General features: G+C 35.9%; 1 protein-coding gene across 21 annotated transcripts in view; it reads left to right on the top strand.

The window, feature by feature from the left end:
* CHD9 (chromodomain helicase DNA binding protein 9) overlaps positions 1 to 19,913 on the top strand; it is a 276,773-nt gene that overhangs the window by 145,155 nt on the left and 111,705 nt on the right. For 15 of the 21 annotated variants that reach the window (XR_002519241.2, XM_021931967.2, XM_017953359.3 and 12 more), the window contains one exon: positions 12,400 to 12,731. Coding sequence is in view for 20 of the 21 variants with exons in the window: in XM_021931967.2 (XP_021787659.1) it covers positions 12,400 to 12,731 (332 nt within the window). In the remaining variant the exon portion in view is untranslated. Of the gene's footprint in view, positions 1 to 9,126; positions 11,293 to 11,320; positions 11,655 to 12,399; positions 12,732 to 19,913 lie in introns of those variants that run through there. The other 6 variants (XM_021931968.2, XM_017953363.3, XM_021931969.2 and 3 more) reach the window with 5 other exon arrangements.

Genomic DNA, 19,913 nt, shown 5'->3' with positions numbered 1-19,913 from the left:
TTAATGGTACCTCCTCCAGGAGACTGAATTTATTCTAAAATGATCGCCCTATCACCTTTCATCACAGCATCCTATTTTCATTCTCTGTATAACCTTTACCCTTGCCTGATGTTTATCCTATTTGCTTACCTCCCTTTCTTTCTTTTTCTTTTCTTTTCTTTCTTTTTTTTTTTTTGAGACGGAGTTTCGCTCTTGTTGCCCAGACTGGAGTGCAGTGGTGCAATCTCGGCTCACTGCAACCTCCGCCTCCCAGGTTCAAGTGATTCTCCTGCCTCAGCCTCTTGAGTAGCTGGGATTACAGGCATGCGTCACCACGCCTGGCTAATTTTGTATTTGTAGCAGAGAACCGGGTTTCTCCATGTTGGTCAGGCTGGTCCCTTTCTAAAATGTTAGCTATATTAGAAAAGAGACTTTTTCCTCATGGCTGGGCGTGGTGGCTCACACCTATAATCCCAGTACTTTGGGAGGCCAAGATGGGCGGATCACTTGAGGCCAGGAGTTAGAGACCAGCCTGGCCAACATGGCAAGACCTTGTCTCTACAAAAAACACAAAAATTAGCCGGGTATGGTGGTGCCTCAGGAGGCTGAGGCACGAAAATCACTTGAACCTGAGAGGCGGAGGTTGCAGTGAGCCGAGATCGTGCCACTGCACTCCAGCCTGGGTGACAGAGCGAAACTCTATCTCAAAAAAAAAAAAAAAAAAGAATTTTTTTCCCCTATTGTTTTATTTCCCAGCACTTAACAGCAATATCTGGTGAACAGTATGTATTCGTATAATATGTCTGAGTGAGTGATCTAGTTCATGATCCTCTTAAGCCAAAAGAGAATACATTTCTCATGGGGAGACTAGAGTACAGCATAATTACTACCTCCTTTGTTCTATAGACTATATTTCTGTTTGTACAGTATTAAGATTGCGTTTGCTCTTTTGGGCCAGCTATTACACTATGCACTCATTTTTTTTTATAAGGCATCTACCATTTATTTTATACAGTCATGTGCTGCGTATCAATGTTTCGGTTAACAATAGAAGCATATACAGTGGGGGTTTCATAATATTTTTGCTATACCTTTTCTATGTTTAGATACACAAATACCATTGAATTCTAATTGCCTAAAGTGTTAGCTACAGTAACATGCTATAGAGGTTCATAGCCTAGGAACAATAGGCTATACAATGTCTGGGTTCGTGTAAGTATATTCTATGATGTTCATATAATGATGAAATTGCCTAATGACAGATTTCTTAGAATGTATCCCCATCATTAAGCAATGGATGGCTGTACTTAAGTAGTTGTTTGTGTGTACACGCATGCATACTCATGTGTAGATTCAGCTTCATAAGATTTTTAAATTTTTTCTTTTTTTTCTTAGAGATAGGATCTTGCTCTGTTGCTGAGACTAGAGTGCAGTGGCGCAGTCACAGCTCACTCCAGCCTCAAACTCTTGGGCTCAAGGGATCCTTCCGCCTCAGCTACTCAAGTAGGCAGGACTACAGGTGCCCACCACCACACCCAGTTTTTTTCTTTTTGTAGAGATGCGGTCTTGGTATGTTGCCCAGGCTGGTCTCAAACTCCTGGCCTCAAGCAATCCTCCTGTCTTGGCCTCCCAAAGTGCTGGGATTACAGGCATGAGGCACCGTGCTGGACCATGAGATTTTTTTTAAAAATTAACATTTCTAAGTATGATCATTCAACTAAGAAGGGAGTGTCTAATTAAGAATTCATGGTAGGGTACCTGAAGAGATATTAAGTTGAAATAAAAAGTCAGTAGAAATGTAGGAGATAGCACCAGTTCACAAATTTAAACTGGAAATATTCAATTAGAGAGGTTTAGTGCAAGCTGAAGAAGAACCTGTTGGATGAATTTTGGAAGGGCTCAGTTGACACGCTTAGGATTTCTCTTCCTTTTTTGGGGGGGCAAGGGGTGCCGGTGGAGTAGGGAGGTATGGTCTTTCTGTCGCCCAGGGTAGATTGTAGTGGCGTGAACAAGTCTCACTGCAGCCTTGACCTCCTGGGCTCAAACAATCCTCCCACCTCAGCCTCCTGAGTAGCTGGGATTACAAATGTGAGCCACCAGGCTCAGCTGCTTTTTAAATTTTTTTGTAGAGATGGGATCTCGCCGTGTTGCCCAGGCTGGTCTCGAACTCCTGGGTTCAAGCAGTCCTCAGCCTCCCAAAGTGATGGGATTACAGATGAGAGCTACTGTGCCTGGTCCTATAGATGAATTTTTATTGAAACCACTTAACAACTCTATATCTTAAAATCTGATCCTGTTACTTCTCTCTATATAGTCATTTATTTATTCCCTAATTCATTCAGCATATATTAATATATATTCATATAGACAAACATGTATATATATTTTGAAAATAGAAAATTTCACTTTTTGTTTTACTTAAATTCATGTTTTAAATTATTTTTAGATGTTTAAAGTTTTATGTTTACAGATTTAGAGGTACAAGTACAGTTGAGATACATAGATATTTCAATAGTGGTGAAGTTTGGGTATTTAGTGTACTCATCGCCTATATAGTATACATTGTACCCAACTGGTAGTATTTCATCCCTGACTCTGCTCCCACCTTTCCACCTTTTAGAGTCTCCAGTGTCTGTTGTTTCACCCTATATGTCTGTGTATACCCATTGTTTAGCTCCCACATGTAAGTGAGAACATGTAGTTTCCATTTGCTTCTTAACCTACTATAGTGTGGCTTCCATCTCAGCAACTTCCATCTTGACCATTAAACTATTCTTACCATAAAACTGGAATCTCTTACAGTACCAGAAAATAAGGAAGTGCTTGAAATACAGTGGGGTTATGAACACAGGAACCAACTTGAAGGAGCTGTAAATGGCCAAAGTTAGGACAGTTTGAACAAGTAAATAATCATAGTGTCAGATTATAACCCATAGAAAGAAGTAATAGCAGCCGGGCATGGTGGCTCACACCTGTAATCCTAGCACTTTGGGAGACCGGGGCGGGTGGACCACCTGAGGTCAGGAGTTCGAGACCAGCCTGGCCAACATGGCAAAACCCTGTCTCTACTAAAAATATAAAAACATGAGGCCGGGCACAGTGGCTCATGCTTGTAATCCCAGCAGTTTGGGAGGCTGAGGTGGGCTGATCATGAGGTCAGGAGTTCAAGACCAGCCTGACCAACATGGTGAAACCCCATCTCTACTAAAAATACAAAATTTAGCTGGGCGTGGTGGCGTGCACCTATAGTCCCAGCTACTCGGGAGGCTGAGGCAGGAGAATTGCTTGAACCCAAGAGGCAGAGGTTGCAGTGAGCCGAGATTATACCACTGCACTCCAGCCTGGGCAACAGAGCAAGACTGTGTCTCAAAAAAAAAAAAAACAAAAACAAAACCCACAAAAATTAGCCAGGCATGGTGGCAGATACCTGTAATTCCAGCTACTCGAGAGTCTGAGGCATGAGAATTGCTTGAACCCAGGGAGTGGAGCTTGCAGTGAGCCAAGATTTATGAGTCTATACTGATACAAACGAATGAATAAATTAAAAGGGAGAAGAGACAACTCTTGTTTAGAGTAGAATTCCAATTTAAAATGTGGAAGGAATTATGGAAATATAAACTTTCCGTTAGGCAAATACCACAGTAATGATTGTTATGGGCAAGAATCAATGAATTACTGGGCAGATGTATATGGGAAACAGGATATTTCTAGTCTCAAAATATCTTCCCATAAAATATGCATTTATTATTAAAAAAAGATATTTACATGGAGAAGAAATGGCAGACACTACTTTAACCAAGTAACCAAGGGTAACATCACCAATAACAATAAGACACTGATATCATATACTCCCTGATATGATGTACTGAGAAGAGCACAGTATCACATCACAGCAATAACAATAACAATACCTAACATCTCTCAGTATTTGTATGCCCGACACCGTGCTAAAGCACTCTACAGCATTATCTATTAGGTTTCACAAGAACCCTATTAGGTGAATACTATTATTATCTACATTTTACAGTTGAGGAAGCTGAGGCCCCGGTAAATGATGGAACTGGAACCAGAAACCAGGGCTGACTGGCTCAAAAACCCATTCCCTTAATCTCAATGTTATGCTGAGAATAGCTTTCAGTATTGGGGATAATTTATGGACTAATGAATTCAGCATATTTAATGTTTTCAGCAAGTGGTGAACTTGGTGAGGGTTTGTGATTTGATGTTTTAAAAATATACTTTGGACTTATTTGGAAGCAACAAGTTTGCTTGAAAAAGTACTGCAAACTAATGTAAAATAGATTAAATACTATTTGTTTTTAGATCAGGTATGACCTTTTTCTAAACCAATAATATTTTATCAATTATTCTGGCCTTTTTATCAAAACCGCTTAGTACCCCTATGTCTTAAAGTGTGATCCTGTTCTCTCTATATAATCATTTATGAATTCCCTAATTCCTTCAGCATAAAGTCTAGATATTTTAACATAACCTATAACAGTGTTGATAATCTAGGCAGTTATATTTTAGTCCTTGTTGCTTATCATTCTCCCATAGGCGTCTACTTTCCTTGTCATGCCAAACTACTTGTTATTCCAGAATATAAAATTTTAAATTTCTTTATTATATAACATTTCAAGTTACGCAGGAGTAGAGTATCCATCTCCCAGCTACCAACAGCCATCAATTTATATGGCCACTGTTGCATCTGTTGTACTACCCTCTAATGAACATAACCACCGCCTCCATGGATATTTTTGAAGTACATCTTAGTCTTATCATTCATCTAAAAATACATTGATTTATACATCTAAAAGACAAAAATTTGGGGGAGTCGGTTTGAGGTTTGTTTTTTACTTTGAGATGGGGTTTTGCTTTGTCACCCAACCCAACTTGCGTACAGGGGCTCATCATAGCTCACTGCAGCCTCAAGCTCCTGGGCTCAAGTAATCCTCCCACCTCAGCCTCCCAAGCAACTAGGACTACAGATGTGCACCATCACACTTAGCTAAGTTTAAATTTCTTTTTAAGAGATGTGTCTTGCTGTGTTACCCAGGCTGGCCTTGGACTCCTGGCCTCAAGTGATCCTCCTGCCTTGGCCTCCCAAAGTTCTGGGATTACAGGCATGAGCCATCATGTCTGCCTTAGATTTTTGTCTTTAAAACACAACTGCAAAACCAGTTTCACACCTAAAAAGATAACCATTATTATTATATAATCAAAATACCTGGTCAGATTTTCTATTTCTCCAGTTGCTAAGTAAATTTATTTTTACAGTTGGCTGGTTCAGGCCAGTATCTACACTTAGAAAACATATAAACCAAATGCAGTGCTCCACATGTTGCCTTTTCTTGAGGTCTTTTACGTTTCTTTTTTTTTTTTTTTTTTTCCTATTTTGTCATTCCGATTAGTCTTAAGTCTCATTTACTCTGTGGTTCCCTTTTTTGTTTTGTTTCTTACAGTTTCTTTGTTGAAGAAATAGAGTCCTTTGTCCTATGGAGTTTCCGACACTCTGAATTTTACTGATTACATCCCCATTTTGCTGATTACATCTGGATTTTGTTGATCGCATTTAACAAGTTCCTTTTTCCCCTGTGCTTCCTGTAAGCTATATGTACATTTGTATTTAAAAAAGAAACAAAACTTGTATGAACACCTAGTGTTTGCACTTTTATGTGGATGAATAAAATAAAGCTTAAAATAAAGCCAATCCTTAAAAAGTATTACTGTGTCAATGCAAATTAAGATTATGACACTTGAAAAAAAAGGAATGTCATGGTTATCTAAAAGTGTAAACCTAAGTACTACTGCAAGTCACAAGACGAAAATAAACCTTTTAATTTGTGAGCATGGCAGTTCACAGATGTGAAGAAAGTGAAGTGAAATAATTGTTCCACTTCCGTGAAAACCTCTGAAAACAAATCTAAGGGTAAAATTCAGAAAACGACTGACATTATAATTTGCTCTTGGATCAGTTTTTTCTCTTTTCTCTTTAAACATGTCTTTATTGATAGTTTGAAGAAAAAATGTTGTATGCATTAAATAAAAATCAAAAGAAGCCACCATACTAATGTTTGACACATATTACTAAAATTAACTACAAATCTGTTGTTTTTAGGTTGATTTCATATGAATATTTAAGTAAATAATTATTATGCTTCTATTTTTAAAATAAGGAGACTAAAAACCAGCACACCAGTTTACAATAAACAATTTAAGAGAAGTAAAATGCCTTATTAAATTATCTTTATAATACCAAATTACTTTAAGATACTTTCCTTTTGACTGCAGAGCTTTTAATTCTTTCCGTTCTTGGCTTCCATGGAACCACTGTCTCCTGATACTCATCTTACCATTCTTGCATTTTCTTGTTGTTTTCCTTCAGTAGCTCCTCTTCATCTGCTAGCTCCTGAAACTTGGTGTTTTTGGGTTTCACCACTGGTTCTTTTCTGTTATTCTACATTGTCTCTCTAGGCAGATAAACTCATCCTTGCTCAAGGCTTGCTATCTTCTGTTTTATGTCCTCTTCCATTGAAACTTCCATCTACCTAGTCCTCTAAGCCTAAAGTGTAAGAGTCTTCCTCTCTCTTGAGAAAGGTTGGGAGAATTTTAGCTACAATGCAGTTATATCTCTGTTGTTGAAAATTTATTGTTCTGTGTTTTATTTTTACTAAGGAATTATATCTGGGACCTTGTATTTCTTCTTATTTAAAAAATATGTCAAGTAGGGCCGGGAGCAGTGGCTCACACCTGTAATCCAGCACTATGGGAGGCTGAGATGGGCGGATCACAAGGTCAGGAGATCGAGACCATCCTGGCGAACACGGTGAAACCCCATCTCTACTAAAAATACAAAAAAAGTAGCTGGGCGTGGTGGCGGGCACCTGTAGTGCCAGCTACTTGGGAGGCTGAGGCAGGAGAATGGTGTGAACCCAGGAGGCGGAGCTTGCAGTGAGCCGAGATCACCCCACTGCACTCCAGCCTGGGTGACAGAGCAAGACTCCATCCCCCCCCAAAAAAAATGTGTCAAGTAGAACATTTCTTTAGATATGCACGTGTGTGTGTGTGTGTGTGTGTGTGTGTGTGTACATAACCTTCACCACCCCAGCCTGCCAGGAGAGGAACCTATTCTCTGAATGTACAGTGGTCATGTGATCATTTTCCCCTTCTCTTTTTGAAAATTTATAATTTCAACTTATATCCACACACTAGTGATTCAGTAGTTTTATTAATACAACTAAAATATTGGAAATGGAGGAATTTCCCAATATGACTGTTGGGTATACATGTGAAATTATTTCACCAGAGGAGAAAGGACATAAGTCCCCACTCAGACTTTAAAACCTCTAATTTCTTTCCCAAATCTCTTTGCTGTTTTTCCTCGTGAAGGAAAAGGCGAGTAACAGGTAGTGTGAAAAATTTCTAATTTTATTAGAGGCATGAAGTGCATGCATAAGGGTCTGACACCATCCTCTTCTACTCTATTTTTGTTTTTGTTTTTGTTTTGTTGTTTTTTTTTTTTTAGTGGTTCTCTGGACCCTTTAAATGTATATCATGACTTGCTATTAGGTCATGATCTGTCTTTGACAAACACTTATAAATCTTTGAGTTTCCCCAATACTGAAATATGATATCTAGTGTCTTCCATATATTCCTTCCAGGTGCTATCAAAATAACATATCACATATGATATCATCTCTTGTACTATAGATTTTCCTTTTTAATGAACATTTGGATACGATATTAATACATGTGCCTTTTTATGTTTTTTTTTGTTTGTTTATATGTTTGTTTGTTTGTTTTGAGACACAGTCTCGCTCTGTCGCCCAGGCTAGTGGCGTGATCTCAGCTGACTGCAACCTCCGCCCCCTGGGTTCAAGCGATTCTTCTTCCTCAGCCCCCTGAGTAATTGGGATTACAGACGTGTACCACCATGCCCAGTTAGTTTTTGTGTTTTTAGTAGAGACGGGCTTTCACCGTGTTGGCTAAGCTGATCTAGAACTCCTGACCTCAAGTGATCCATCCACCTCGGCCTCCCCAAGTGCTGGGATTACAGGCATGAGCCACTGTGCCCGGCCTATTATCTTAATCATACAAGCTCATGGGGAGCAAGGCCTGTGACTTTATTTTAAATTTTTAAATACTTTGTATTTTGAAACTATCACACTTACAGCAAAATTGCAAGTGTAGTACAAAGAAATTATTTCCATTTGAATAGGGTGCAGACCTAGTAATCCATCATCCTCAATGACTTTGGTGTATGTTTTCTACAGATCAGAACATTTCCTACATAACCACAATATAACAAGTAGAAAGTTAATAAAGCAGGAGCTGTGGGGACTGAGAAGAGGAAGAAAACCCAAAATACAATTAAGTAGATTTGACAGAATTTGATGACTGCTTAGATGGGGAAAAAAGGGCAGAAAAACCATAACCTTGTACGTTTGTGTGTATGAATTGGGAAATGACCAACATTAAAATGTTCATTTAACAGCTCAGTTGATACTCTGTGGGAATATGGTTTTAAAATGCTGTATTCTAGTAGCAGAGGAAATATTTGATCATAGATTCTCTGCTGTCTACTATTAAGATTTATTAAACAGTTGGGATTCTGAGTCAGGTAATAGGATCTATTGAAAAACTTTGTAAGAGAAGTGAGTTATTTTGGAAATCCTCCTAGGTTCTATGAATAGTGTCAGTGAATTAAGGGTAATGGAAGAGAACAGCAGGAGAATCCACATCTTACATTCCAGACCTGACTTCTCTCTCTGATGATCCAGTCCCAAATTTCAAATTGCTAGAGATCTCCATATCAAACTCAGTATGAAAAGAATTAAACTTATTACACACACATATACATTCTTTCTCAACTAGGTTTCCTATTTCTTTTCCTTTTTTTTTTTTTTTTAAGACAGAGTTTCACTCTCGTTTCCCAGGCTGAAGTGCAATGGGGTGATCTCAGCTCACCGCAGCCTTTGTCTCCCAGGTTCAAGTGATTCTTCTGCCTCAGCCTCCTGAGTAGCTGGGATTGCAGGCATGCACCACCAGGCCCCGCTAATTTTGTATTTTTAGTAGAGACAGTTTTTCTCCATGTTGGTCAGGCTGGTCTTGAACTTCTGACCTCAGGTGATCCGCCCACCGCGGCCTCCCAAAGTGCTGGGATTACAGGTGTGAGCCACCACACCCGGCTTTCTTTTACCTTTTCTTGGTCGAGAAACCAAGTACTGGCTCTTCCTGCTCCTCAGCCATGCCTCACCTATGTCTAGTTGATTTCTACACTTTTGAAAGGGCACTGGAAAAAATAAAAATCCATCCTAGCCTTATTATTTGGTATCTCTGCAATTTTGAGAATGTTACTACTTTCCTTTGTCTTCAAATTAATCTCTGTAAATTATGATAGTTGAACCAAACATGATTAAAATATAGTGGTTAAGAGTGGTTAAGAGTGTGGTCTCCCTAACGAGACCCCCTTGTCTTCTAATCCCTGCTCCACTATTCAATAGCTGTGTGATCTTGGGCAAGTCACTTCTCTATCCCCCAGTAACCTCATATATAAAATGGGACTACAAGTAGTACCTATCTCACAGGGTTGTTTTGAAGATTTAGTCAATATATAGGAAATACTAGGAATAGTGCCTGGTACATAGTAAACACTACATTTTAGCTCTTATCATAATGATTTTTGTAATTGTTTGCTCTCTCAGTTCCATTCTGTTAACTTTGTAATGCTACTATCAAGAGTATTTCATTACCTGGCCCCTCGTCTCCATCATCACTGTTATTACCCTATTATTGATCAGGATTAAATTAGTTATTAAATGTAAAATACTTAGAATAATCCCTGGCACTTAGTAAGTAGTCTGTAAGTATTATCTCATTATTGTTATTATTTTCACATTGATGACGTCTCAAGTCATATCCTTTCCTTGTCCTTACTTGTCCTCTGCCTTTAATCTCTCATGCCGTCCAGATGGGTCTTTCTGGAGCCCTGTTCAGATAGTATTGTTTCTGTTTTGAGGCCTTTCGTACCTAAAAGGGGCGGAGGGGGGAACCCAGTGTTGTTTTATAGTGATATCAGATGACTAACCAGGACCAACCGAAAAAATGGCATTGATGAAAGAGGTAAACTTGAATTTTGAAGCAGTGAAATTTTGTTTTAGTGATTTAAGGGCATTGCTTACTAAAATAGAATCAATTTTTATAGAAAGAAAAGTTGTACTGATGTTCAAATTCAAGTTGACTTGCTACAGAACTAAACCTACAGTTTTACCTGAAAAACTCATCAGTTCAGTTAAAATAGAAGGTGAGGAGGAAAAGTCAGAATGGTTTTGAGTTTTTTTGTGTTAGGAAAATGTATTCATCCATGTTAAGACGATGAAACAATTTTAACATTGTTAGTAATCTTTATAAACCGTTCTCATTTGTTCATTTCAAAATTTTAAGCCTCTTTTTATAATTCAAATGAAAATAGCTTCATTTCTGTATTTTCAAAATAACACTGTTAGCTTTTTGTTAGAAAAATAGTAAGAAGCCTTAGCTAATTTCTTAAACTTGTTTTGGGTTCATTTGCATGACCTGCTTTTTAACCCTTTGCTAATCTTCAGCTATTTCATGTTTTAAATATTTTAGAGTATCTTTGAGAAAAGTATTTTTCTCCAATAAAAACTGCTTTGGATTTTGTTTTGTTTTGTTTTGTTTTTTCTAATACTGATAGCCACATAATGCCATTTCACCACGGTTTTAGTTCTCAGGTGATTTTTTAAAATCAGATTTTTATGTATATTTTTTAAAGCTTTACTGCAGGAAATGGCAGAGTGAGAGTTAATGTGTTACATGGAGGGAAGAACAGTCCATTGGGGGTTAAATTGCAGAGTCTAATGGAATAATAACTGGTAGCACCATCTGCTGGCCTACTTCCGCAGAAGGAGTCAGTATTTTTAACGACATCTCTAATATTCATGCTGATGCATTTTGATGCTTTGTGCATTCATTTCTTTCTGTGCTTTGTTGGAATCTGGCTATCTGCTTACAGCTATTGAGGAAACTCAGCTTTTTAGGAGTGTTTACAGCCTTTTTCATATCTAAATAGGATGAACAGTAGATATAAACTTGCCAAGGCAGAAATGTGTTGATAAATCAAAATGTGTATTTGTGGAGGGTTGTGCATCTCTTGGTTGCAGCTTGCTAAATAGGCCATTTAGGAATCTTCTTTCAATGCTTTTTTCTTGAGCACTGCCTGGGGTGGTGAAAAAGCAGAGGGCAAGCCTTTGTCTGACGCCAAAAATGTCTTCAGTGAAGAGGCCAAGAGGAAGGGTAAGTGAAAGCCTGAATGAGTGGGAGGAGGAGGGGTTCTTTGGGCTAAAAGGCTAATGGGATTGAATAACCTTCCTTATTACTGGCTGCTGCTACGGGAGTCGTACTGCATCGCCATCTTGAGCTTGTTGCTGTTTTCTCGAGTCTTGGTTATTTGTTATAGCCTGTAGGCCTTAAGGTGGCATTTTAGAGAGCAATTCTAAACCCTCCTTCCTTTCCCAGTGCTGCAGCACTGCTATGAAACCTTTGATGAGGCAGGTATAGAAAAAATATCCAGTGAAGCACACTGGAATCAGCATGAAAATGTGTTTGGAAATTCCTGATGGTTTTTTCCTTTGCTATAGTCAGAGGCATGTTTACGGGTAAGAACATAACAAAACTGTGATCTAAGTATATGTGGATGAATGCGTGTTTGAAGAGGAAATTCTTTTTAAAATGCTCTTGATCTGCTTCCTGTGATATTGCTAAATATTAATAATTTTAATGTAAAACTATAAAACTTGTTTCTTTCCCAAATTGCTTGAGCAAAATAATTATGATATAGAAAAAGAAAAATAATTTTCACATTTAACTCTTTCATGGGAAAACTAAAACTTTCTCTAATTTTAAGTATGAGAATGTCTTTACTAACTAGCTATGTTGCTGCATTTAAATATTAAATGAGTTCAGGTTCTAGTTGTAAAACAGAGGCTTTATTTTTCTAAAAGTCATAATAAACTGTGTGGAGTAATTCTAAATTAAAATTATTTAAAAATTTATTAATGTTCAGAATTTTGGAGGGAAGAGGAAAGAAAAGACTTTTATTCCAAATGCACAGACTCTTTATGGGATAAAATTTTAATCAACTATCTTTACAGGACAAAACTTGAATCAACTAACCAAGAATGCTATGAAAATACCAATGAATCTATATTATTATTCTTTAACGTTCATTTTTAAAAGTAACAATTGAGCTGTTTATATCTGTACTAATTTCTTGATAAGCAAAATGTTTTAATTTAAATTTGTTTGTAGCACTCACATATTTGCTAATGTAATTTTACCTTTGTGACAGTTGTTTTAGATGTACTTTGGTATATTCTATAAAAAATATTTTTATTTCTCTAGCCTCCATCTTCCAAGAAGAGCGATGGTTCTGGGACATATACTAAGTTGCAGAATACCCAGGTGAGGGTCATGTCTGAGAAGAAGCAGAGAAAAAAGGTGGAATCAGAAAGCAAGCAAGAAAAGGCTAATCGTATAATATCAGAGGCCATAGCAAAAGCAAAGGAGCGTGGGGAACGCAATATTCCACGAGTAATGAGCCCTGAAAACTTTCCTAGTGCTTCAGTTGAAGGAAAAGAGGAAAAGAAAGGTAGAAGGATGAAATCCAAGCCAAAGGACAAAGACAGCAAAAAAACAAAAACGTGTTCTAAGTTAAAAGAGAAGACAAAAATTGGGTAAGTTGGTTAAGAATTACATTTAATTCCTTTCAATGTTTTGTTAAAGTTCAACCTGTCTAACCATCTACTTTTGATTTGAGTGTATTTACTCCCATATTTGAGGTTTAAATTGTCTACCATGTGTGCTTTATTTCCTTGCCGAATGAATTAGATAATATTTCAGGATCTCCCAAATTTTATGGTTCTATGAATGTAGAATGTAGCTTTTTGTATGTTAATATTATTAAAAGGGACTTAAAGTAGTAAAATATTTCAGCATATGAATCAGGAAAAGGATAAAAACAAACAAAATGAAATCCATATTGCTGTGCCAGTTTCATATTCACATTCTTTACAGAGCATGCATTGTAATTCTTTATAAGATTCTTTATCTCTTGGTTGTACTTGTGCCTCACTGAGCACCTCATAGTTCGGAAACATGAAATGTAATATTTTCTTAGAAAACCACAACTTTGGACTGAATGAAATGGCAAAAAAAAAAAAAAAAAAAAAAAAAACTAATACCATATAAATCAACAATAAGTAGCTGCCAGTTCTTACTGATTTACTTCCATACAGTCTGATTTACTTTATGTAATAAAGAGGCCAGGTGAGGATTAATGCTCCAAGAGAATTACAAGGACAAAGAATTGCTCTAGGAGGATACATTAATCCTATGTATTTTTTACTGCTTATCCAAAACATTTTCAAAAGATAAAATACAGTAAATGTTATAATTTGCTTTATAGGTGTATTTGCTTAGCAAGCAAGTGTAAGCATAACTAAGCCAACATAGTTTAGAATTGTTTTTTCAGGACTAGTTGTTTTTGAGGACTTTATGTGGAAATTTTATATAAAGTGGTCAATCTGATTTTTCTCTTTTTCACAAAAAGTCCACAATAAAGAATGTCTTTATTGTGAAAATCTTCATTTGCTCAGAAATTGTTGACATGTTATATATTTAGAACTAATGCAATTTTATAAACCAAATGAATTGTTAGCATTTTGAATGCAACCATCAAATTATTTAGTTTAGTCCTTATGTCATTTAGGTGCAAACTATTAAATAATATGGGCTCTCTTGTTATAATAGTTTAATAATAATATTGATTTTGCATTTTATTTGCAGACAGCTAAAATGAAATTTGAAAGATTTCTACTCATTTTATTTTTTTTTAGAGGTTTTAGGTATGAAAGTAACTTATTTTTCCAAAGCTCTGCCCAGTTTTAATTCAGGAAATCCCATATTTAGTCTTTTGCTGCACTAAAATTTAATATAATTAAGGGTTTCCAGTTTTAACTTGTTCAGAGATCTAGACAGAGTAGAATACTATCTGGAAGAGTAACGTTTTGAAAAGCAATGCATAAAATGAGGAAATTGGTTTGATAAATTGCAAAAGTTATACTAACTGTTACTTGCTTCAAACTTGGGAAGGAACAGCTAAAGGCAAAAGATACCAGAAGTAAATCTAGTTTAAGAAAAAATATTGTCCATAAGAGAAAACTAGAAATAATTAAATTAGAGAAAAACACAGATTTTTAGAAAAGTGAATTAATATGGTAAGGGGAGTAGTAACACTGAAGCGGAGTACTGACTCGTTTTGTGATATCTGTATTTTTGTTAGAAGTAGGTAAATTATTCATAGTAAATTATTTTAATATTGTGCAACATTGATCATTACTTTTTCTAGAGGTAGCAAATTCTAGAAAACAAAATAGATAAGAATTGTACTAGAAATGATATTTTTTCTGTTTTGGCTAAATACATGGTAAAATATTAAGTAGTTGCTAGAAAAGAAAAATTGTTGAAAATATAGGCCTTTATGATAGAAGAATTTATAAGTCTCAGGCAGATAAGTAGAATTGAAGTTTGTGTATGTATTAAGCTATTAGAGTAAAACAGTATCTTAATCATTTATATCAAAGACAAAAATTATTGTCATGTTGGAGGAAAAGGCATAGTTGGAATAAATGAAATTCATATACAATCCAGAATTCCAGTATTAGCCAATTGAAATATTTCATTACTGTGCCTTCCAATAAGCCACTATACTTTGTAATTTTGAATTTGGTGAGTTTTAAATTTTTGGGTGAAGAATCATTTAAGTAAAGTTCAGTTGCATCATTTCAATTAGCACCATTTTATATTAAACATCTCATTTAAAATTTTTATTTTTCTATTAGGAAAGTTGGGCTGTTCCTAATATCAAATTATTGCTATTAGTTAATTTGGAAAGCAGTGCTACTTAACCAACAGCAGTGTAAAATATAAATTTTAAAAGTAATGGCTGGGCGTGTCGGCTCACGCCTGTAATCCCAGCACTTTGGGAGGCCAAGCGGGCGGATCATGAGGTCAGGAGATCGAGACCATCCTGGCTAACACGGTGAAACCCCGTCTCTACTAAAAATACAAAAATAAAACAAAAAAATAAATAAAAAATAAAAATACAAAAACAAAATTAGCCAGGCTTGGTGGCAGGCACCTGTAGTCCCAGCTACTCGGGAGACTGAGGCAGGAGAATGGCTTGAACCCAGGAGGCGGAGCTTGCAGTGAGCCTAGATCGCGCCACTGCACTCCAGCCTGGGTGACAGAGTGAGACTCGGTCTCAAAAAAAAAAAAAAAAGTTTTTTTAAAGTAACTAAATTTGTAAACAATAATTTATGGTTGATGTTATCAGGATTGGTGTTTATTTAACCCATATATGTGATTTGATGTAATCTAGGAAGACTAATCGGAAGAAAAGCAATACTGCCCCTGCTGCTAATGTGCTTGAAACCTTTTCGTTGTCACTTTTATAGATTAACTTTTTTTCCAATGCAAATAATAGAATGTCCTTTTCAGAGCACTTATCTTAGAGTCTCATTTCATTTTTACAATTCTGTGAGTTAGGTTGGGGATGCAGTGTGATAATAGGGTTAAATTCTTTGGCTCTGGAGTCGGTTGCATTTGTTCAGATTCTAGTTTTATCACTTACAAGCAGTGTAATCCTGTACAAAAAGCTAACATCCTCATGCTTTGGTTCCTCCTCTGTAAAATGGGGATAGGATAGTACTTGCCTCATAGTGTTATTTTGAGGACTAAATCAGTTAATAATATGTAAAATAGTACCTAGAATATGCTTAGTGTTCAGTAAATGTTAGTCATTATTGTTTTCTGAAAACAAATAGCATAGCTATTTAAGGAAAAAGCCAAGGCCAGGAGCCACACCCCTTTCTTCAAGCCCATACTCATTCAGCTACCTCAGTTCTCTCCATTAAGGCTCTGTTCCTAAATAAGATCAGCTTAAAAATTAAGCAGGAAAACACAGTTGCTACTTGTTAAGGGGAATAATAGATTAACTTATTAATGGCTATTTTGGCATGACCATGCCTCTGTTGATCATGTTAACTAAAGTAGCATTTAGGATAGATAAATATAGTTTGAAATGTGCCTGGAGTTTGAGGGAGTTGCTCGTGATTATGTGGAAGGGTGTGAGTTGAAATGGCAGGTGCAAAATGAAGGGTGAGGTAGGCCTGGAAGACTTTTATCTGCTTAGGTGTTTTTTGTGATCTTGGCAGTCAGGTTCTGAAAGCTGCCTTTCATACAAAATAGTGAGTATCCTTCAGTAGTAGTAGGTACATAATAGATGCTCCATGAATGGAATGGGATGAATTTTATGGGATGGATGGATGGATGGATGGAAAGAAGGTTAAATATTAAATGACACCAAAGGATTGAACTTGATCTGTTAAATTGAAAACAGAAATGGAGGCTACTCCATTCATAAAACCACAGAGATATAACTAATAGTTTAGTAATAGTAGAGAGTTAGGATGAATTTACTAATTTATTTTAGAATCTAAGACTTCCAGTAGAATTTTCTTATGGCCCTGTTTGGTTTTAGATTATGGAATGGGATTTCACATGATTTGATAGAAGTATTTTTAAACCTATGATTTATTACTTTGACGTTTAAATTATGTTTCCATGTTGTCGTCAGTTGGAATTTACTTCTGTTATAGATTATCTGGCTGACATAACTAGAATGCTTTTGGTTACTTAAAAATGTTCTCATAGCCCTGTAAATTTAATCAATTATTGTCCTTTATGATTAAACTCTTTTCCTTTTTGTATTAACCATAATTATCCTCTGTATGTGTTACAGGAATAGTAGTTGTCAGGTACTACAAGTAGCTTTTAGTTAAAACAGAACATGTCTAAATTTGGAGATACTTATCAGACTCTAGTAGGAATTAAGTATAAGTCATGTTATGAAGAAAAACAATAAAACATTAATTTATATCTCAAAATGATATTGTGTCTGTGTTTGCTATAGTCTTTTGAACCTCCAAGAAGAAAGGAGGAAAATAACATTTATTAATTATGTGCTATCATATATATACACACATACATGTATAGGTGTGTATTTTTAACAAAACTAGCATGTATGTCCACATGTTTGTCTTTACAGAGATGTTCTTATCTATATAATAAAATCTAAAGGAAAAATAAGATGAACAAAATCTGAGGGAAAAATAAGACGTATCATTAGAAATTGTCACTTCATAGTTCTTGTTAAAGTGACATATGAGGCCCTGCTTGCAAGCTTTCCAAATTAATAGGAATTTTGAAATAATATATGCTCAAATTAAATATAAATGTCTTGTTTATTGGTATATGATAAACGAAAGAGTTGTCAAAATGCATAGTATAAATTTATTATGAATTTTTTATTATTAGGCATACCATTAGTAGTCTCCATGTAAGTTCAACAGTTTTTTTAAAGCCAATCTGATAAAGTGTTTTGCGGATTTTACTGCTTGCATGTAAATTACAAAACTTAGTAAAAATCTGAAACATCTTTATCCTCAGAAAGAGTTGATATGTGTGTAACTTATTATGAATTTCAAATAAGATTTGCAGTTTCATTTTTAAGAATGGTACTTTTATATAAATCATGCTAGTAAGGTTTATCATTGACAAATAGATGTACCATATTTTATTGAATCTAAAGTGTCACTGATTATAAAACAGACACACCGTTAATTTTATGTGTCAGTAGAAGACAAATATTGCCAGTTAAAACTATAGCATGTCATTGATTATTAAATGATTCCTGATTGCAGAGATGTTAATATGTAAAAAACAATATATATATTTTTATTTTTTCTTTTTTTGAGATGGAGTCTTGCTCTGTTGCCCAGGCTGGAGTGCAGTGGCGCATCTCTGCTCACTGCAAGCTCCGCCTCCCGGGATTCACGCCATTCTCCTGCCTCAGCCTCCCTCGTAGCTGGGACTACAGGCGCCCGCCACCACGCCCGGCTAATTTTTTGTATTTTTTTAGTGGATACGGGGTTTCACCATGTTAGCCAGGATGGTCTCAATCTGCTGACCTCGTGATTCACCTTCATCGGCGTCCCAAAGTGCTGGAATTACAGGCATGAGCCACGCGCCCGGCCAAGAATGCGTATCTTCTAAGAATTCAGCTGTGCAGATAAATGTATTGGCTGATTAATACTTAGCTAACAACTTGGATCCTTGTTTCTTTCTTACATTAAATACCTCAGTAAATGGAGCCTTTCTGAAAAAGGATGTCCAGCTTTAAACAGGAAGTAATAGTCCAAGTTCCCAAAAGCGTATAATACAATATAACTTTCACATATTTAAGGATTACAGTTTTAACTCCCTTTTAAAACTTGCTTGTTTTTCTAAGATGAGTTTAAGCTTTGGGTCTATGAGTTGAACTTTAAATGGGCATCATTTCACTGAGTTAAGAGAGTGTGTGTGTGTGTGTGTGTGTGTGTGTGTGTATGTGTGTGTGTGTTTTGAGTTTATATTTGAGGACTTAGAAAGCCTCAGTACCTTTCACTGGGCTTGCAAAGAAAAAATAATGTGACACTGTATTTTTGCCTTTTTTCTTCTCTTATGATGAATTGGATGTATTAATTACAACAAATGGACTAATTGGGTAAGATTCATTGTTTGTCCAATTATTGCAATGAGAGAATCAACAGGGGGCAATTACAGACTGATGCAGTATAGAACACAGCTTGTTGCACAGCAAGTACTACTAACACTTGGGCAGGACTGAAATAAGTGCATAAATTACATCTGAAAATCAAATATAGGCATATTAAGTATAAACATTGTGGTTTTCTACTGCCTATACTTATCAAATGAATTTACATTTCAAATTCATACTTTAGTTTGAAATTGCCCTTTGCTGTCAGAAACAACCCATGTTTTGATATTTAGGTTTTTTCCTTGCCTGAGTGTATCTGTTGCTACATTTTGCTAACATTGATAACAGATCCTTTTAATGTTTTTAAGAACAAAATTTGCATAAAGCTTTTTATTGTTAATTTATTCTGTGTCACGTTGTTGCTTTTCTTTGGGGATATTTCTCCTTAAACCAGCAAACTATCAGTTTATTTGAAGCATGTATTTATAATGAAATTTTATTTTAGAATTAATGTAGTAAACTCTTTGTAATCCATGATGGAAGAATGGAGTGCTCTATAGCAATTGGGTATTTTGCCTAACTGATTTTATTTTTTCTACTACTGAAACATCTGATTTCCTTCAGATAACATTTATGGCTATCTGTTGTCATTGTATAGATAATAGATATTTCTGGTTTTATGAAAGTCAGGTAAATTTTAATATTTAAAATTTACTAAAAGATAATATAGTTTCATATTTCTCTTTAGAGAGTCACTAAGTTTATTGATATTAAATATCTGTTGACTGGTTGAAGTATATGTGTCATTTTATTTTAAAATTAGTAAGATATGTTGGAAATCATAATCTAGGAATAAGGGGATCATCTTTTGGAACTGAACACTGCCTGTCTGTATGGTGGGACCAATACCTACCTGCCTTGCCTATCTCAGAGTTTTTCTCAGAATCAACTGAGGTACTGTAGGCAAAAGCACTTTACAATTGTAAGTGTTCTATAAATATAAAATAGTTGTATCATCCTGAATATTTGTTCCTAGAGTTTTCTATACTAATTTTTACTCTCTGAGCCAGTGGTTCCCAAACCTGGTAGAGCACCACAACTCTTGGGGAATATTTTTAAAGTCATATTGGAGTCCTCGTTTCTAGATCAGAATCCTGGGTTTGGGACCCACAAAACTGTTTGGGTTATTTTTGTCTGACTTTTATTTTGAAGTAGTGTCAGAAGTACAAAAATAGGTCAGAGTTCCCTTAAGCTCTTC

The sequence above is a fragment of the Papio anubis genome, chromosome 18, assembly GCF_008728515.1.
Source record: "Papio anubis isolate 15944 chromosome 18, Panubis1.0, whole genome shotgun sequence".
Classification (NCBI taxonomy): Eukaryota; Metazoa; Chordata; class Mammalia; order Primates; family Cercopithecidae; genus Papio; species Papio anubis.
The sequence above is the reverse complement of the archived record's forward strand: the minus strand, read 5'-3'. Positions and strand labels throughout refer to the sequence as shown.